The sequence below is a fragment of the Desmodus rotundus genome, chromosome 4 (genome assembly GCF_022682495.2).
Source record: "Desmodus rotundus isolate HL8 chromosome 4, HLdesRot8A.1, whole genome shotgun sequence".
In the NCBI taxonomy this organism is placed as follows: domain Eukaryota; kingdom Metazoa; phylum Chordata; class Mammalia; order Chiroptera; family Phyllostomidae; genus Desmodus; species Desmodus rotundus.
The window spans coordinates 78172242-78194010 of NC_071390.1; the positions used below are offsets into that span (position 1 = coordinate 78172242).

General features: G+C 37.0%; 1 protein-coding gene and 1 pseudogene across 19 annotated transcripts in view; one reads left to right on the forward strand and one right to left on the reverse strand.

The window, feature by feature from the left end:
• Positions 1–6446: 6446 nt before the first annotated feature.
• The window catches only part of SEC31A (SEC31 homolog A, COPII coat complex component), a 76615-nt gene continuing 61292 nt past the window's right edge, over positions 6447–21769 (reverse strand). For 11 of the 19 annotated variants that reach the window (XM_071221253.1, XM_053923159.2, XM_045183787.3 and 8 more), the window contains 5 exons: positions 15548–15606; positions 14265–14531; positions 10925–11044; positions 8370–8441; positions 6447–7021 (listed from right to left, as the gene is read on the reverse strand). In XM_071221253.1, the coding sequence (XP_071077354.1) occupies positions 6842–7021; positions 8370–8441; positions 10925–11044; positions 14265–14531; positions 15548–15606 (698 nt within the window). In that variant the 3' untranslated portion in view covers positions 6447–6841. Of the gene's footprint in view, positions 7022–8369; positions 8442–10924; positions 11045–14264; positions 14532–15547; positions 15607–17072; positions 17112–21769 lie in introns of all 19 variants that reach the window. The other 8 variants (XM_024574886.3, XM_024574887.3, XM_045183785.3 and 5 more) reach the window with 1 other exon arrangement.
• LOC112317801 (peptidyl-prolyl cis-trans isomerase A pseudogene) lies at positions 11238–12888 on the forward strand (annotated as a pseudogene).

Sequence of the window (21769 nt, forward strand, 5' to 3'; positions counted from 1 at the left end):
GTTACTTCTCTCAGAAAAAAGACAGAAGACAGAAAGTGTTCAATGGTAACATCACCTACAAAAAGTGTGTGTGAGAGATGCTTGGTGAGGCATGTGGTCTGGCATGGTAAGGAGGGCTTCATGAAGGAGGTGGCAGCAAGCAAGGCCCTGAAAGAATGACTTCACAGAGACTCCTGGTTGGATAACTGTGTAAGAAAAGACTCATAAATGGGAGTGAGCCTGACAACGTGTCTAGCTAAGGCTGTACTCCTTCAAACGCTGAATACCAAGATTTTTAAAAATTATGTCAAAATATTTGTGAAGAAAATAGACTCTATGGAGGAAGTAAACAGGAAAAAAAAGATCTATTCTTGAAGTCAGAGATTTACAAGGATTCTCACATCTGTGCTTTTCTTAAGGAAATTTAGGTTTTGGCATCAGGATCTACAGTGTTGTGAAGACCCAGGTTTGGCATCCAAAAATCTGGATTTGAATGTGGCCCCTCCCTCTGATTCAGGAAGTCTCTGTGATTTGGAGACATTAACAGTCTCTTAGATCTTCAGTTTTATACTATGTAATCTAAGAATTAAGACAGATCTATGCTGAGAATTCCTGCCTGTGCAATTTACCTAATAATCTAAGTTCAGTTTTTTCATGTGTGAAAAATGCAGATGATACTGCCTATCTTACAGGAATAGAGCTTAGTACAGTGTTTGGTACCTAGTAACTACTAAATAATGTGGGTATTTTATTGTTTTTTAAATCATTCTAGGGAGGACTCAATGCAGTTATGAAACCTGTCTGGCCAGGAAGCCAGGGCACATCTGGAGGTCTCAGACTGGAAAAACAAGCATAACTGGGTGGGCTGGAGGGATACAGAACTTGAAAGAATGAATTCTAGCAGCACCAAGGAACTGGAAAATAAAATCACCTGCTCTGCTTTGACAGGCAACTCCTTTGGCAAAGGAAGGGATGTGCTCTGTGGCTTTTAGGTATTTTAGTGGGGAGAGAGGGGAGGCTGCCTCATGGATAATGTTTAGGGACAACCATTTTGAATGTAAACAATCCTGGGGGGAGGTGGGTACAAAGAGACTAAATGGTAATAGAAAAAAAAATACAATAAAACATTTAAAAAATGTAAACAATCCTTGTACCCCTAGGGTGAGAAAACCACTCACAGGCTTTGGATTAGAATGATTTCAGGGAAGCATATAGTTGGAAAGTTAGCCTCTAAGATTATGGGAAGATTGGGTTTCAGATATAGCAACACCATAGGTTAATAGAAAATTAGTCTTCTCAGCTTCCTCCTGTCACAGTAAGGTCAGCCTTCCCTTTCCTGTACTAAACAGATTGGAAAAATTTCCCATTAAGATTTTATAGCAGTGGACAAGGAGTGACCTGTTCCTTGAAAATGAATGCTGCTGTTGCTTTGGATGTGGAAAGGGGTTTTCTTTTTACACAAACCCCAGCCTTATTGCTTAAGACCCTTCCCACAATTCCTGACCACTCTTAATAGAGTGCTGCAGTTTGGCAGCAGGACAGTGAGCACGGGAGATGGCCAGATCTCCAGGCGCTTATTTCCTAATCCACAGATAAGAGGGTCTATGTAATAAAAAGCCCACTGAAGTGTTGAAGCCAACCCAAACCTCTCTCTTCTATCAGTGATACGCTGCCCGTTGCAAGTTTCCTAGTTCTCTTCAGTTTTGAATCAATCCTCTCCTGCAGTATCTCTTTATTGAGCCTCCTCCAGAAGCCAAGCATGAGCTCCGCTCCATGCACAGGAGTATATGACTATGCTCAAAGGGCTCACAGTTCAGTAGGGGGCAGGTCAATCAAATAACCGCTGTAAGCAGTGTATATATACCACAAACGCTAGCAAATGCTACAGAGGAATTACTGATCATGCTTTTTAAGACCCAGCCATGGCATGTTTACATGTACCACATCCCCCTTTGACCAACATCTGTCTAGAGCAAGATCCACAAATCAAACTCCTCCCCACTCTGTCTCCCTACTCCCAATTCCCAGCACTCTCAAATAAATGAACAATACCTATTATTGTGACCGAAGAAAGAGAGTATTGACAAGGTTTTCACCCACATCTCTTCCAGCTCTCCAGTTTTCTCCCCACCAACACCCACCCATTTTCTTTTAAGGTAGTTATTTTGGTTTCCAGGGGCAAATACACGTAGAGAAGCTCTTATTTATTTCTCAGCATTAGCGGCAGTTACTGTTTCTGTTTCAATGACCTCTTTCTTTTCCTGCTGTGTCAATTACCATGGGCTGCTCTTAAAAGGCAAAGACCCTGGTTGCTCTCTATCTAGCACAGAGAGGGCATTTAACAGAGTTCAGAAATGTCAAAAGGGTGACCTAGATTTGTAGCACCAGAGGAAAAACTAGTCCATTTGAATAACCAAAAAGAATCAAATGTAGCCTATTCTTGATATGGGGAACAGGTGTACAGAAAGGGTAATTTCATAAAACTGTGTATCGTTAGAGGGGACTCACTACTTAAGGACCTCAAGGCCAAGCAAATATATTGGTTCTAAGTCCTTAAATTACAAAGTGTTTCTTTGATGCCTGCCTATTCATTTTCAATCAAGGAAAGTGCTGCACTGATTTTTCTCCAGATTAGAAATGAATTTCACTCTACATGAAGAAGAAAGGTACCCAAATGTAAATAGGTCTGAATCTTTCATCTTTCTTCAAAGCTTTGGTGCTTATCCAAATTTGTTTTCAATTCCTTTTGAAGACATGTAGGTAAAATATAAAGATGCTGTGGGAAAGGTAGATTGGTCACAGACTTCCAGAGCCAGAAATGAAATTAGAGATCATCTAGTACTGCCCTCTCAATTTTTTTTTAATCCTCTCATTTTATAGATGGGGAAATGGAGGCAGAAAGAGGTGATACGATTTGACTAAGTGGTAGTGAAGACATTAAAATCCAGTTCCTTGACTGATAGGTGCTCTTCAGCACTGTCTCTCATGATGACACAACTCACTGCCATAGGGATAAAGTGGGCTTCCTAGTAGCATTTTACTGTTACCATCCAGGACTTCCCTCCAGGCTGGAACCCTGTGGGCACACTAGCTGGGCCAGCTAGTTCTGGTACTCTACCTCTCTGGGCACAGAACTCGATTAGAAAGTGGGCATGAGACCCAGAAGGAGACGACTGGTCTTTGTGAGCAGTATCTGGATATTGTGAGTGGTTTTCTCTCTTTCCGTTGTACATCACAAGCCGTGGAGATGGAGGCTAAGGGCTGCCAGGGACTATATTTCCCACCATGTAAAGAGAACCTGTCTGAAAAGAAGTGAACATACAGTGCTCAATAAGTATATACACTTATAATAAACCACATTCCTCTTTTATGGAAAATGCCAGACATCTGCAGGCGAATAGGAGGGGGGAAGAAAAGCAAAGTCCAAAAGCAAAACTCAGGTTTTTGCTGTAGTAGCAAAAATATGGGTTTGTGAAAAAAAAAAAAGGTGTGCTCACTAGGCTGAGAAGGGGATTTGAATCCAGATGCTACCACTTACCAGCTGTGCCAAGCAACTGGAATTAATAGTTTAGCTCTTAATATACTCAGTGAGAGAGCTAAGTACCTAGCTCAGTGCCCAGCTCACAGAAACAGTGTGTCCAAGCAGTACCTCTTTGTGGACTTGACTTCAGTCTGTTAAAACTGGTTTGTTCTCTCCCAAAGACTCCTTTAAAGGCAAAAAAGATGGTCAGAGAAGGTCATCTGCTATTTGGAGATATACCCAGAAGGAAAGGAATTACTTTTAGTTCACTTTTAGGAGATGGTTGCTTTCCTTCTTTCCTACTAAAATGTGTTTATATTCAATTCCACCACACATTCTTATTTCCTGGTGTGGAAAGTTCCTTTATTGGACAAAGTACAAGATGAAATGGTTTTTCATCATTAATCAAATCATAGTTACTGGTAATTCTTAAGGCTCCCTTAAATTATATATTGTACTCACTGCCCTTTTACTATTCAGAACAAAGGTCTGAAACTTTCCTCTTCTACTCAAATTTGAATCCATTCCATGACAGGCTCCCTACCGGTTCATTTTACATTGCCTGCCTGGAAACATACCTGTTTAGACGTGAAGTCTCTACTGAACTGCATAAAGCACTTTATATTTACTAAGGTAAAGCAACCAAGTTAGTAACAACTCTGGGATGATACTCCCTAAAGCTGGGAAATGTTATAGCCTTTAAAGGTATAAAAGAGATAATGGCAGATATGTTTGAGACACAGGTTTTCTAAGGTTTAACCTCATATATAAGAACTAAAAAGCCTGTAAGCTCATGTATCTTTCTGAAATAGGAAGGTTTCCTCTATTTCACAAGTTTTCTAAAACCAGCACCCTCTCCTGTTTGCATAGTATGAGGCCATTGATACACAATAGGTGGTTTTAGAAAGGTCAAGGACTGGGAAACTATAAGCTACCAAATGAAGTAACTGAACAAAGCTCTAGAAAAAGAACTAAACAAATGGAGATAAGCAATCTATCAGATACAGAATTCAAAACACTGGTTATTAGGATGCTCAAGGAACTCACTGGGTACTTCAACTCCATAAAAAAGACACAGGTTGAAACAAAGGTTACACTAAGTGAAATAAAAAAAAAATTTACAGGGAACCAAAAGTGGAGTGGATGAAGTCGAGAATCAAGTTAATGATTTGGAACATAAGGAAGAAATAAGCATTCAACCTAAACAGCAAGAAGAAAAAAAGAATCCAAAAAAACAAAGATAGACTAAGGAGCCTCTGGGACAACATCAAACGTACCAACATCTGAATCACAGGGGTGCCAGAAGGAGAGAAAAAGCAAGAATTGAAACTTATTTGAAAAAATTAAAGACAGCTTCCTTAATTTGGTGAAGGAGACCAGACATACAAGTCCTAGAAACACAGAGAGTCCCAAATAAGGTGGACACAAAGACCACAGCAAGACACATCATAATTAAAATGCCAAAGATTAAAGACAAGAGGCTCCTAAAAGCAGCAAGAGAAAAGTGGATAGTTACCTACAAAGGAGTTCCAATAAGACTATCAGCTGATTTCTCAAAAGAAACTTTCCACCCTAGAAGGGACTGGCAAGAAGTATTCAACGTGATGAAAAGCAAGGACCTACAACCTAGATTACTCTATCCAGCAAAGCTATCATTTAGAATGGAAGGGAAGATAAAGTGCTTCCCAGCCAAGGTAAAATCTAAAGGAGTTCATCATCACCCAGCCATTATTATATGAAATGTTAAAGGGACTTATTTAAGAAAAAAAAGATCAAAACTATGAACATTAAAATGGTAATAAATTCGCAACTATCAACAATTGAATCTAAAAAAACAAATTAAGCAAACAAGCAGAACAGAAACAGAATCACAGAGATGGAAATCATTTGGAGGGTTATCAGCTGGGAGGGGGAGGAGGAAAATGGGGGAAAAGGTATAGGGATTAAGCAGTACCAGTGGGTAGGCATAGAATAGACAAGGAGATGTTAAGAACAACATAGGAAATGGAGTAGCCAAAAACTTATATGTATGACCAGTGGACATTAACTAAGGGGGTACTGCTGGAGGGAATGAGGGTACCAGGCGAAAGGGGGCAAAGGGGGACAGCTGTAATAGCATAATCAATGAAATAAATTTTTTAAAATAAATAAATACAAAAATAAACAAAAAGAATCAACCAATGAATGCATAAATAAGTGCAAGAACAAATTCACGTCTCTCTCTCTCTCTCTCTCTGTAAAAATCAACAAGTAAGTGCTGGCTGCTGTGGCTTAGTGGTTGAGTACCTGCCTGTGAATCAAGGTTTCATTCCCTGTCTAGGGCACATGCCTGGTTTGTGGGCCAGGTCCCCAGTAGGGGGCACGCGAGAGGCAACAACACCTTGATGTTTCTCTCCCTTTCTTTCTCCTCCCTCCCCCTCTCTACAAAAATAAATAAAATCTTTAAAAAAAAATCAACAAAATTTAAAAAATTACTAGTATCTGATTCTCCAAGATTCTAGGGGAACATTATCTTTTGTTACAATCTTAAAACAGATTATATTAAAATCACTTGACAAAAAACTGGCTGGAAAATATCTATCTCTGACTCAGGAGGCTGACAGAAATTAAAAGTTTTCTTTCTGCACTTAAACCTCAGACCTATAGGTGCATCTTAAAAATCAGATGAACAAATTTCTATATATAAAAGAGAGAATTCAATCTTAAAATTCAAACAATATTAAAAACATTTATTAATAAAGTTCATCCTACAGAATGAAAATGCTCACTCTTTTCCTTCGATACTTAAAACTAGTGATCCCACTTTTCATTAATATTTGCTAATATCTATGTAGCAGGCTCTAGATTTAATTATTTATTCAGAACCAAAGTGAAGCCAAAGACATAAGGAAATAAAGATTAAAGTAAACTGGGCAGCTGTTAAAAAAAATACTGCATACACTTAAAATAAGATCGCACACTTTAATCGGATTGACATAGAGGGAATATGGAGGACACAAGAGAAACTTAGTTTTAGCTCTGCTTTATGCATAACCAGATGCTCTATTCCAAAAAGTACACCAAGGTTTTAAAAACCACAATTTATCAGAATACTTCAGGAAAACATACTATGTGTAATCCAGGAAATACACCATTTGCATGATAAGAAAACCATCACAGGCAATAAAAGATTAAAACAAAAGAAAGCACCAGGGTTTGGAGCAGTTCTAAGGTGAGTATCTTTGCAGAAATAGTGTAAATGCTATCGAAACATGCTAATGAGGATTGGTCCACATCTTATCATTTTTTAAAACATGTTTCTTTGGAAAAATGGCAATGTTGGTGGAAGGTGAAGCTGTCCTTTTAGACACCCAGCTTATTGGCCTGGGTGAGAACAACTTTAAGAACTGGCATGAAAGCAGAGGTCTCGCTGAAGTTGCTGGTGCTGACTATGTGGGTATGGATGGTCAAGCCTTCAGAGTAGTTTCGCATTTCAATGCTCCTTGCAATGCTGTGTAAACCATTGATGATTGTGGGTGAAAGCTGAAATAGAGGTGGAACCAAGAGAAACAATTAAAGGAATTTCCCTTAAGACCCCGAGACATTAAACCATGATATTTAAAAGGAGCTTGATATAAACATTATAAAAAATATATATAAACTATTTAGCATGTCTAGAAGTAGTTTTTTAGACCAAGCAACATTTAAGTTATAAAACAGAACCGTGAAAAAATGACATGTAAGGAAATTATTTATAAATTAAACATATGATAAGCCAGGACTCTCTTACAGCAAAGCCAGATTTCCTCCCCCAAGCTCAAACACTAACAAGTCTCTCCACTTAAGAGCTTTAATTCTTGCCTTGGCTGGATAGCTCAGTTGGTTGAGAGCATTGTCCCAAAATGCCAAAGCTGCACGTTCAATCTCTGGTTAGGGCATATACAAGAAGCAACCAATGAATGAATAAATAAGTGGAACAACAAAATTGGTGTTTTGTCCTCTCTCTAAAATCAGTAAATTTTAAATTTTTTTAAAAGAGCTTTAATTCTTTAATTATTTTAGATATAGCCTCACACCTTTAAAAAAGATTCTTAATCATGATATCTCAAAAGTAAGGACCCATTTTATTCTTAAATCTTGTCTATAATAGGTATCCTTTTTATCTACTTCCCTTAGTAGGGCAACAGCCCTCATCATGTCAATTGATCTATTCTTAACTCCTTTTAATAATTCTGTCATTGCTTAAAACCATAAAACTGATAGTTTGTTTTTTTTCCATTACTTGGTTTAAATGTCCACACTTTTGAGGGAAGACTTTATTTGGATCAGCCCATGGACCACACCACTTCCAAAGCTATATCAACTAACTTTTTTTGGTTTGGTTCTCATGAGATAAATGGTTATTTTTATCTGATGGGATTGGTGTAGGGAATGGGAAAGATAAATGCTGAAATGCAAAAATATAAAAGTCCCAGTTCTTTTTTTCCTATCCTACTGCTTCTATTAATAAAGCAAAACTACTCTAGAAAAAGTGGAGAGGTGGGGACAAAGGAACAGAAGACAGTACACTTTCTCCTACTGTTGGCTCTCTTCACAGCTACAGCACATTTAAGTTGCTCATCTTTTGGCTACATTCGGCTTTGCCTTTGTGTAATAGGCATGCTAGAGGAAAACGGATCAGGAGTCTTGACTGCAAGAAAGACCACAGTTTTGATCTGTAAAAAAGAGTCTCTTCCCACTCTGATTTCTTGATTCATGGGACATAAAAAACAAACAGAAGGTCAGTCACCTTAACATGCCAGTTTGTCCCCAAGCACATTACAGGCAAGTGCTGATGAGATGCTTATTTTAGCAACTAGGAATAAATGAATCCTTTTCCCCACAAACTTACTGTCTGTTCCCTAAGTTTATCATATAGAAACTCCAAGCGTTTGCTGGCATCATCTAGCTTCCTCTTGGTTTGCTGCAGGAGAAGAAAAACAGGTATGTTATATTTGAACATTAACTTTTATCCCAAAAATTTGCCCTATCTCATTTCACTAAACCTTACACTCATGATGGTGAACAGCTTCATTTTATAAAGAAAGGGAGGCAACTATAACCAAGAAACTTGAACAGATTATGAGGCAAAGGTCAGTAATCTAATGGGAGGAGGACAAGAGAATGAGCCTCTTCCTTCTGGTGTGCAGTTAGAGGACTGGTTGGACTTCATGTGAACTGCAAACTCACTTGACAAGGTGTATGAACGTACAGGTGCACTGTATCCACAAACAACAGCAGGGCCATCTGGAGGCAGCAATGGGTCAGTGTACTACAGAGAAAAATGTCTAAGTACACTCATTGTAAATTGTGGGTGTTAGAAGGCAAACATATATGTGAACTAGAATCTTTCAAAAATATTACTTATACACTTAGTCATTTGGTATGTTTAATCCTGACTCTTTCTGAGCATTTAAAAAACATCAAGAAAAAAAGAAAATTGTCATCTGGTAACTTAAGACTACTAAAAAGGAAGCAGTAAAATAAGTTCTTAAATTAGGAAGATCCACTCACCCCATCCTAATATTATAAGTACAGTGAGACGAAACTAGTCTAAAACCAAAGTGAAAAGTTTAAAATTAACAATGATCTACATTATATATAGAACTGACACTGTTCTTCAATATTTATTGAGTGCCTACTATGTGCTATGCTGGGGACACAGTCTTATGTCTCATGGAGCTCATACTCTATGGGTAGGAAAAGATACTAAATAAACAATACGTTCTATGCCAGATGGTGATGAGTGCCATGAAGGAAAGTTAACAGGGTAAGAGGGGCTGGAGGTGTTGGGAGTTGAGGGGGTGGTAAAGACAGGCCCAATGACTAACAGGACATTGGAGCAGAAGTCTGCAACAAGTGAGGAGTGAGCAGTGCAGTTATATGGGGGGAAAATTCCAGACAGAAGGAGCAGCAAGCACAAGTCCTTGATGTGGAAGTGCTCTTGGTATATTTGAGGAAGGAATGTCAGCATGTCAGAAGAGGAAAGAAGAAGAGATGAAGCCGAGAATAATATTACAAACTAAGCTGTGCTGCAAAATTACTTTGTGTTGTTTGGACATAATTAAAGTGAAAACAGGAATAAAGCCATACTATAAAAATGGTTCCAAATATTGATTAAAATGGACTTATGTGGAGGGGAACTGTTGCAGTCCTTGTTCAAAATTAATCCCACATAACCCAAGGGGGCAAGGGTGGCAGTACTTGGGCAGGAGAGGATATTAGAACTTCTCCCCCAAACAGTTACAGAAATTACAGGAACAGTTTGTCTTTTGTGGATCTCTTCTGCCTAGTGCTCCTGTGGACCCAGAGGGAAGATGGCACAGAGACCTAGAGGAGGTTAAACTTAGTTAAAAATTTACTGACCTGGGCCATTAACTAAGTGTCCTCCCACACTCTCAACACTGACTCATTCCCTGCAGGAGGAATGGAGTTTTCCTACATTTTTATGGAAACACCTCTGTTTTTGAATGACTGTGGCCTATTTAGAGGTATGCACAGGGGATAGTATTTACCTGGCTATCAGCTTCACCTGCCTCTCTGTACTAGTTTAATATTTCCATTACTCTTAGAACGTCAGGCACTAAGGTTTACCTTAAACCTTCTCTGCCTCTGCTTTCCCAACAACTTCAGTTCAGGGAATTGCTTTCCAAAAACCAGCAGAAGGCTGCACATATTAATACTCAATGTTGATGAAACAACAAATTCCAGAAGCTGTTTTTCAAGTAGACAAATGCCTAGTGGCTAAATAAGTCTATTCAATGTTTGTTGGCAGAAATTAAAATTTCATCGAAAACAAAAGTGGCTTTGTAGAGTTTTTGTTGTTGCCAATACATAGGCATCCTCTAAGTAAACTAAGTAAAATCATGCATGTGACTCCAATATCTACAACATTTATCTATTTTTAAGATCTTTGTAAAGTTATATATAAGACTATCTACTTTTAAAAGTTTCAAAGTAAGCTCAGAAATAAACCCCAAGACTGATTTTCTTGCATACAACTCTTCTGTTCTATTATAGTGCCAAGCATGAGGCTTGCTGATGAGCAGCAGTACACATAGTGGCTGAAAGCGTAAATTCTGGAGCCATCCTAGGTCTGAATGCTGGCTCTGACCTTGCATGTTACTTAACTGCCTTTTGCTTAAATTTCCTCATCTGTGAAATAAAGACAATAATCTACCTACCATGGGGTTGTTGTGAGGATTAAATAAATTTATATATAAAAAAGTACTTAAATACATTTTTATATGTTAAAGCAAACTATTACTAGTCTAGTTAATGTACTACTAGCTTTATTACTTTGGTGCAAACATTTAAAGTATATCTTGTAGGACTTTAAGCAATGATTATAGAAGAATTTCATAAAGGATTATTTTAATTAAGCAAAACATGAGAAAAAATACATACAGGATCTGTGGCTGAAGAAAGACAACGCTGAATAAGATCCTCAAATGTGGTCTTTAGAATGAGGTGCTCATCTGGAATAGGTTTCTTAGTAATTTTTTCTGTTGGCAAAGACTGCACATGCTGGAAGAAATAATACCACAAAATGAGTAGAAATGGCCAGAAACTCCCTATACACAAAGCCCCGAAACCCTGTGGTACAGAGAAACCAACTACCTTCTAGACAGGCTATTCAAAAACCAAATGAAAAATTAACATATGAAATCACTGAGTTAAGTAAAAATGAAAATCAGGTATCCAGTAGAAGGTATAGAGATACCTTTCCTACAGCTTTGATTCTTAAAAACAGGAGTGGAGGCCTTGCAGACTCTGCCTCTGTCCCCTGGACCTTCCCGCGCCAGCCATGGTCAACCCTACTGTTTATCACCCTACTGTTGATCACTATCGCTGCCAACAGAGAGCCCATGGGCCACATCGCCTTCGAGCTGTTTGTAGACAAAGTCCCAAAGACAGCAGAAAACTTTTGTGCTCTGAGCACCGAGGAGAAAGGATTTGGTTATAAAGGCTCCTGCTTTCACAGAATTATTCTGGGATTTATGTGCCAGGGTGGTGACTTCACATGCCACAATGGCACAGGTGGCAAGTCCATCTATGGGGAGAAATTTCAGGATGAGAATGTCATCCTGAAACATGGATTCTGGCACCTTGTCCATGGCAAATGCTGGACCCAACACAAACGGTTCCCAGTTTTTCATCTGCACGGCCAAGACTCAGTGGCTGGATGGCAAGCATGTGGTCTCCGGCCAGGTGAAAGATGCATGGATGATGACAGCCATGGAGTGCTACGGGTCCAGCAATGGCAAGACCAGCAAGAGGATCACGATTACTGACTGTGGACAAGTCTAATAAATTTGACTTGTGTTTTATCTTAACCACCAAACCATTCCTTCTGTAGCTCAGGAGAGCATCCCTTCACCCCCATCTGTTTGGAATGTTCTATAATCTTCATGCTCTTGCCACAGTTCATTGGGTTCCATATTTTCCTTAACCCTTCCAAGTCTAGCTGGATTGCAGAGTTAAGTTTATGATTATGAAATAAAAATGAAACAACAAAAAGGATTGGATATAAAGTATTTAATTAATTATGGAACATATGTTGATCACTATTGTATATAAATTGATGGGAAATAGATCTATGCCAGTAAGAAATAAAAAGAACAAGGCATTTATCAAGTAGGCTGGTTAAAGCAGCTGCCTGTTGTGTTTGTTGGCTCATTTTTGTTTATCCTGGCACTGTTCTATTCTTCGGTTTACTCTTAGGGTTGTTAACTGGGCTGTTAACAAACTGTGAGATTAAGTCAAAGGTTAGAATAGAAGAGACCATGATGTTACAGAATATAAATATGAAAAAAACAGAGAAGGAATGTTTAAGTTTTAAAAATTTTGATATATTAGTTCATTCATTCAAAAAAACATTAGGCCATTATGGGCCAGGCATTAGTTATGAGCCAATATAGAAATGATCTCAGCCCTCAGGGAGTTTACAGGCTAATGGAAGAGAAAGTTAGTTTTTAAATGTTATAAATGTTTATAAAATAGCAACTCAGTTATATTGTCTGTGGTAAGCCAACAGACAATATAACTGAGATTTAATTGAAGGGAAGGCCTTCTTCAGGGATTGGAAGGATAAGTAGAAGATAACCAGTGAACTGGGTTTCCAAGCATTCCAGACTGAAAAAGATCATGCACAAAGGAAGGACCATGATACAAAGGGACTAAAAGGAGACCAGTGTGGCTAGAGCACAGAGAGTGCAGGAGGTGTATGAGCTGAGGCCTTCCAGACAATGTGAAATATTTTGGGTTTTATCTTGACAACAATGTGAAGCTGTAATGTTTTAAGCAAAGAGGAGACAAGGCCAGATAAGAATTGGATGAAGTAAATGCTGGCAGACAAATTCAAGATTCCTGCATTGCTAAAGACTGGAGAAGAAGGTGGCATGGACCAGGCTGGAAATGTTAAGAAGAGAGTTGAGAGACATTTTAAAGTAACAGCAACAAGATTTGGGGATAGATTTTAAAAAGAGGCTAAAGGAAAAAGAGTATAAACAGCTTTCCCTTTCAATCGTAACTGAGGTTCCAGTCTAAATGAGTATGGCATGAGCACCCAAGTCTAAACAAAAGTGAACGGCTGGGTAGTTTCCCAAACTAACAGAGACTTGAAATCAAAGAAAAAAATGCACAGCACATCTTTATAATTTATATTCTTGTAGAAAGAAGCAAGTTCTGCCCTGCTGGTGTAGCTCAGTGGATTGAGCACAGGCTGTGAACCAAAGGGTTATCAGTTTGATTTCCAGTCAGGGCACATGCCTAGGTTGCAGGCCAGGTCTCCAGTGGGGGCCATGTGAGAGGCAACCACACATTGATGTTTCTCTCCCTCTTTCTCCCTCCCTTCCCCTCTCTCTAAAAATAAATAATAGAATCTTAAAAAAAAAAAAGCAAATTCCCCAACCTCCCTCAAAACACTGGTTTTTATAATGCGACTTTTAATAGTTAGAATTTCCTTAGGCGGAACTATTTCCTAACAAAAAAGCACACTCTTGTGATAGAAATACAATCAGTACAAATCTGAGTGCAATGAGTCAAAGACAAAAACAGAAGAACTAGTTTTATATTTGGACAGGAATTTGTTTCATCTTACATTGAACTTTGGCCCAAGCTCTTTACTTTTCTTTTCTTTTTTTAACTTGTTTTAATTGTTGTTCAAGTACAGTTGTCTTGATTTTCCCACTTCTTTTCATTCATAGATCAAAATATTTATCATTATATGTCACAGTCAGATATAGGTAAATGTAACAGATTTTTCATCATCTGGAACTCTGTCAACTAGTAGTTTGTATGTGAAAAGCAAGTACAAATTTATTTGAAGTACAAATTTATCTTCATTTGAAGATAAGGCTACATATTATTAGCTCATATATAAGAAAAGATATAATTTATTATATTTTTATTTTAAATTTTAAGGGAAGAACCTTTGAAAAGAGCTTCTGCTTAGCACCTTGGAGGCAAACGAAGGATTCAACTGAAATTGTGGCTACTGCTTAGGTATACTGCAATCACCAAGTTACTGGAAACATACACTAGCAAATATATATGGCTCTTCTAGAAGTTCGTATATGACCATGTAATTGAAAAATAATATACTATTTTTTATTCAGTGTGTCTAAATTGAAACCAAATTTTGACAAATGTTAATAAAGGTGTAACCATAAAAGTTAACACATTAAAAAAAGTTTGCTGAAATGGACTCATCTCCCCATTCCATTTCCACAGATTTTACTGTTACCTGGATGGTATTTCCAATAGGAGCTCCTGGGGCGCCTTCGATATTGGGCTTTGAGAAAGATGGTGGCATGCCTGGTTGACCAAGGGGTTGCTGCATGCCAGGAAAGGAGGGCTGGCCACCTGCAAGATGTGGTTGTGGGAATGAAGCTTGGTTTGATAGTGGTACTGGAGCTGAAGGTTGTTGCTGCAGCATCTGTGACTGGGGGTCGCCCAAGGGGTTTGTGATTGGTGATGTGATGGGAATAGGAGGCATAAAGTTTTCAGGCATCTGTAAAAGATGGTAATAAAGGACAACAAGAGTGAAAAAAAATGATAGCAACATTTCCTCAGCTTTAAATAAGGGAGTTAGATTAGTGCATGGTTTAAAAATTTAAAAAAGAATAGACTACTTTTCAAATGAAATTTTCTGCAAAATTATGGAGTAAAACATGAAAGTAGAGCTAATCTGGCTTAAAGGTGGAGAGTTCAAACCTAGACCTTTTAGTTTCCTCTTTGCCTTCCTTCCTCACTCCCATGATGGGGAGCCAAAACCATGGTACTTTTGAAAGAGGATATAAAAGTATGGAGAATTTTATCTGGCAATACTAAAATCAGACATACCAAATATGTTTGTTTGTTTAATACGATCACAATGTAATACCCTTTTCCTGGTGGACTGTCAATTCAACCACACAAAAAGTAGTAGACTAAGTTTCTGATTATTACTAACCTAAATTTTGGGTTTTCTTACTCATTTGGTGTCTCCCAATTTCATGTTATGGCTTCTTATTACCCTATTTGGGGGAAGGAGATCACTAGGAGTAAAAAAAAAAAGGGTAGAAAATGGCTTGGGGAGAAGGAAAGAAAAATCTTGCACTATAATAGCTCTCAGTTATTGACATCTAAACAATGCTCAGCTGTAAGAATATTTCTTCATTCAGATTATATGTGACAAACAACATATAATTACCAAATTCATGATTACTGCTGGAACCCCAAAACCAAAGTAACTCCTAAAAAAAGTCATTTGAAAAGCCTGAAATTTTGTTTCTTATTCTTTAAAATAAACCTATTTGGGAATTTATATTTTGCCTTCTCAAAAAGGTTTAATCCATACCACTATACTGTTTTCTACTTTCTTTCCTCTCCTTCATAAATTTGAAGATGTAAATTGAAATATAGTTTAAGTATATCAACCTCATAAGCTTTGACGTTAAAAGGATCAGAGAAGTGTGGTGTGCCCTAGGTGACTACATGATTAACAAAACATCTGTAGGCAATTGGATAAGCATCTTTTTCTAGTACCTTCTTCTTCTTGGGTACTCTGTTCAAAGCTGGAGGATCATTCCAACCATTCTGAGGACCTATAACAGATAATAGAGGGCATTTTCCTTTAGAATCCCAAATAGAAGAAACTAAATTGTATCCCTTATAGAATACCTTCAAATTTTGCCTTAACCCTGAGATAACTGTCATAATTTTTACCAACTGAACTATGAAGGTCACTGGGTAGCCCTGGATTCTCAAACTCATTACCTCTAAAAATCACAAGGCATCAGCTTAGTAGGCAAGACATCTTGTCATTAAAATGAAAGAGCTGTGCTAAATTTAAGGACACTAAAGTCTTTATGTCTATATTAGTATATAACTTTCAAAGATCTGTTAATAATTCTCTCCTAATAAAAGAAAAAATAAATCACTAGAGACTGCTTTTTAAAAGCTTTCTGATAGTCAACAGACAAAAAAAAAAGGTAAAGGTACTAATCTCCTATCTCCCAAGAGATGAATTCAACATAAGCAATTCTGCATAAGCAAACCATCCACATGGTAGAGAAACACTGTTTAAAAAAAGAGAGCCCAACTACACAACACTAGAAATTTTTATCATCTTTGCTTTAGGAATTACTTACAAAATAGAAAAGGACATTCAAATACTTGTGATAATTTTTTTAATGCCACAAAACAAATTTCAGGCTGGCAGCAAATATAAAATTAAACTACTGTCAACTTTAGTAAGTGTCCTCTTAAAAAAAACAAAACCCCTGTCATCTCAAGGTGAGAAATGGATATAAGCAGCAGAACTCAGTAAGTACCCTAATGCTAGTATCTTTAAAGGAAAAGGAATAAAACATGCCATAAATAAGATAATTTCTAAATCACAGTAGAATCATGTTATATTTTGTGGAGTTTTATATATGTGTATATGTAAAGACAAAAATTACTCTTTTAATAAATTAAATATTTTCAGTAGTTTACCTTTTGTTTTATTGATACCCTTGATATTAAATCACAAAATTGCTTAGCAAACCAAAGAACCTGTGATTAATAATGTCACGGAAACTTTTTTGAAAAATAAGATCTCCTAACGAGCCATGTACTCATTTCCCTTGATTTTAAAGATAGAATAAACTTTCTACAAGTTTACTAGCAGATAGGATGCCAAATGAACCTCAAGATACTCAAGAGCTAATCACAAAATATTAAACTACATGCTGGTATCTGTTTAACAAATTCTCCAAGTTTTGGTCATATACAAATTAATCATTCATATCTAATCTTATGCATACCTAAGTCAATCTTGGTATAGATTGTTGTCTTTATGTCTACCTAAAATAGATGATTTTTATGATTTAAAGCTATTAGTATCACCACATTAATTCACTCAGTTCTGATATCTGATTCATTAAGAAGCCAAATTTAAAATAATGACACTGATCAGATTTAGGATATCATCAGCTTTGAAGTTCACATGCATTATTGTGAATGCCCAATCATTAATTGCATTCATTGATTCAGAGATTTCCAAAAGTACATTTTATAACCAATTCACCTTCCAACAAAGGTGCCTGGTCTTGCATAAACTGATTTTCTGTAGACAAAATGTAAAAGTCACTTAAACAATATTATATTCAAAGACATTCTAAACTCTACTTTTCATTTTATAATTGTTTCTTCTCCCACCAACAACTCCCAGAAAAAAAAAACTAATTTTATAAGGGGTTATGAAGGTAGGGGTGATGGGTGAAAAAGGTAAAGGGGTTAAGAAGTACAAACTGGTAGTTACAGAATAGTCATGGGGATGTGAAGTACAGCATAGGGACTATAGTCAAAACAGTCTAATAACTAGGTATGGTGTCAGATAGGTGCATAAAGTATCAGGATGACCACTTGGTAAATTATGTAATATCTACTCACTTGGGCAGTATATCTGAAACTAATAATGTATGTCAACTGTAATTGAAAATAAAAAATGATAAAATAAAAATATATATGAGGGAATAAAACTTTAATCAAGTCACATGAAATATGTCATCTAATTAAGAAAGTAATCAATTTTGGGGTAAAGCAAAATCACTTGTGTCTGATCCAATTAACTCTTAAACAGCATTATTTTTCTCTTACTATACCCACTGTCTCTTTTAAGAAAAAATACTATTCCTTCTTATTTAAAATAATTTCTCCCTAATTGTTTGAAACAATAGTTTTTCTACTATTTGATCAATGAAGTTCAGAAATATTACTGGGGAAAAAAGTTCTGCCTAACATATTGTAACTAATATGTCCATTTTAGTGTTATTTAAATCTGTGACTCCAATTCAGTTGAAGATCTTGTTAAAATGCAGATTGTAATTCACCGGCATTCCAGCCATCTCCCCAGTAATGCTGATGCTGCTGGTCAAAATGAGATTTCTACACTGGCCTGCAGAGGTCAGCACTGCACTTGTTAAAGACAGGCATGTCGACCAATCTTAACAAGGTGGTACCACTTCACTGCTGAATTTGGGAGACCACAAGTATCTGCATTTTGGAGAAACTGTAATTTCTGGAATCACACTATTGAATATGAGTATACATGAGAACAGGCTCAGTTAATATGCTACCATCTCATATGGCCTTTTCCATAAAAATATAAGGATTTGCAGACTGGTTAGCCCAAGTCTTCCAGAAATCACTAGTTCTTTTAAGGGAACTGGGTTTTGGCAGCAGACAAGACAAAAGGCTGAAAACTATTTGGCAAATATTCAGGGTTAGGCCAGGCCCAACTTCAAATCAAAAGCATGCAGTGGAGGTATGTCATATGCACATACAACTTATGGGAATTCAACTCAACTATCTTTACTCGGGTAGAGAGGAACCAAGACAATAGAGCAATTTATTAGAGATTTCAATTCAGTCCGAGCTCTACTGAAGAAGCACAAACCTCGAAGAAATTGTGAGGTGGAAGAGGTAATGCCATAGCTCAAAACCTCACACACTGTGTGGAGTTTATGAATAGATGCTCTGCTACCCAATATGGCTCCTAAACACAAACCAACTTTTTCACCAAGGGCTTGACTGCAGAAAGGAGTGATCAAACGTAACTGACTATAAGTGACTTCCTATTTTTGCCGTAAGTAATGACTTTATAATCTAACTCCCCCTGAAAGATATGACCTCATAGCACAGTAGTTAATAAACCCCTGGGAGTTGTGAGTGCCCCATGAGAGAGGACTGACATAATTTGCAATTACTGATGTACTTCCTAGTACTAGATTTCAGCTTCTGGGCTAAGGGGTAGATATATTACAACCCTAAAGGTACTGAAAATAGCTTGACCTTGACCCTTTTTTTCAGGAAGTGGTCCCAATGATATGCCCTTCTCCCCTGTCCAGTGAGAGGCAAGAGCAGAAGATGAAAGCAGTTTTTTCTCTAACCTCTCATGGCAATGACTTAAGCCCTGGCTATTAAAGCCTGAGGGTGTATCCTGATTTCACAAACTATGAGTAGCACAAAAAAGCTTATGAAGCAATACTGTATGACCCTTTGGTAAAAGGCACACATAGCCAGTTGGCCAGCCTGCACAACTTAAGGGGTGGGGGGGTGAGGGGAGTATCTGTTGAATAGAATATAACAGATGTACAATAATCAAAGTCCCCTCCCCCAGATATATGCCTAACTGACTCTGCCTAACTTAAAACCATGAAATATATTGCGCATGTTTTATTCTAGCCCAGATGATCCTTGTTCAAATTTCTTACCAATTTAATGCAGTTTTGTCTCAGCTATAATTTTAACCCCTCTTAATCTTTTTGCTTTTATGTCTTCAGATTGTTTAAATATGACTTTTAAAAACACAATGAAATTAACCTCTCCTTTATAAAGACACATTTTAGTATCAACTCAGGTAAAGCAAGCTACGTGAAGAACATGAATATCTACAGAAGACAGTATTATGGAGGTTCAATATGAATGTGCACAATGATACTCCTAGTAAACATTTAAAAAAATCAACACAGCATTGTCTAATCTAGAACATAATTCTCCTATAAAACTGTAAAAAGGAGATAATCTTTTGCTCTTTAAAAAAACTACAGAATGGGGATAAATCTCTTTCATACTCTTTAAAGCATGACATGACTTTAAAGGGTGGGGGGAAACCCAACCAGAAAACAAGTGTTGCTGAGAGTGTGGAGAAACTGGAATCCTTGTACACTACTGGTGGGAATGTAAAATGGTACAGCCACTGTTGAAAATAGTACAACAGTTCCTCAAAAAATTAAACATTGAATCACTATTTGATCCAGCAGTTCCACTTCTGAGTATATGCCCAAAAGAACTGAAAGCAGGAACTTGAACAGGTATTTATTTGTACACCCGTGTTTATACCAGCATTATTTACAATAGCCAAAATGCCTATGTGCAGGTAAATGGATAAACAAAATGTGGTGAATGCATATAGTAGAATGTTATTCAGCGCTAAAAAGGAAAGAAATTCTCACAAGCTACAACATGGATGAATCTTGAAGACAGTGAAATAGGTCAGTCCCAAAAGGGCAAATACTGAATGTTTCTACTTATATAGTCAAATTCTGAAACAAGAAGTAGAACAGTGGTTACCTAAGGGGGAGAGGGTAGTAACAGTTTCACTATTGGATGACAAAAAGGTTCTAGAAATACATAGTGGTGATGGTTCTTTAACAACATGAATGTACTTAATGTTACTGAACTATATACCCTTACAAGTGATTAAAACAGTAAATTGTATGTTATATCTATTTTAACCACATTTTAAAAATGTTTTGTTACATGCAAATATACATACACATATGCATGTATGTATATAAAGGGAATATATAAACCTAAATTAGTGGTTATATTTAGGTTGTAAAATTACAACTAATTTAAATTTTATTATTTATACTATTTAGAGTCTTTCAAAATCCTACAATGAAAACCTAATAAAAACAAGAGAAATTAATTTAAAAACTGAGTATGGTATGTCACTGAATATTGGAGACCCTTATGTACATCAGTGCAGGGATTAGCCCTCTACAGGTCTTTAGGGAAGAAAGAGGGAACTGCTTGGTCTTATGTGCGGGAGTGGAACTGCATACCATCCTTACTTGAATCCCACTTCTCACTGGGAACCTCCTTAGGTATTCTTGCAGGAACATAATGTACTGCCTATGTACTGGCTAAGACACTTTTCAGTAGATGAACAAAATAGTAGCTCCAATGGTATGGAGACTTTGGCTAGAAGATAATTTGAGATAAAGAGAACAGAGCGCTCTTGTCAACAATATTCATCTTCTTTCCCTTGTAAGCCTAGCATGTCACATTTTAAAAAAGGCTGACAAAATTAAAAATTAAAATTTAGAAAGACATGCACTTTTGAAGTAATTTCCAATGACATAAAAAGGAATTTTCCAAAAGAAAAGTTCTCCCTCCTTTATTTCAAAGTTAAAACCAGGTCCTTATAATTTGACTAAGAAATATTTATGAAAATTTTAAAAATTTTTCAGAATAGTGCTTAATGAAAATATGCAGTATTATGTATGTATGTATGTCCCTTGAAGACTCTTCTATGTGAAGAAACAACAGGACTATATACCTAAATTAAATTTTCCATTGTTTAACAAAATCAATAATGTTCACTCAAAGATAAGTTTCATGATAGCTTGAAGAGCATTTTATCAAAAATTATTTTTTTGATTAAAATTCCAAGGTCTTCATATTTGAAAGTGCTCACCCTTAGTAACAAACACATTAAATGAGAGATTAAAAAAAATATGTGGCCAGCATTGTTCTACTTATCCTAGAGTTAACACAGGGTAATCTTCCTGCTTCCTATGCTGCCACCACTGAACCAACACTGCACTACCCTAACGCAGGCTGTTACCACATTAACCCTAGAACTAGGAGAGGGCCTGTTTTCCTCGCCACTGACTCTGCCATGCTGCCCACAATCTATTTTGTAGGACCACCTTCATATTAGCCTTCTGCAAGTACCAAGTCAATCGTGCCTCTGACCAGTTCAAACTCCTTCATAAGAACTTTTCTTCTTACCATATGAAGTAGGAAATTCTTGCCCAGGCATTTAAGGCTTTCCAAAATTTGGCCCAAGTACAAATTTTATATTCCAACTTATAACAAAGCTATGTGCTGTTCACGAGAATTGCACTGTCTTTTTCCACCTCCATACCTCTGTCTGACCGAACAGACCCTCATTAAGGATTTACTAAATTAAAAAACAAAAAAGAATTTACT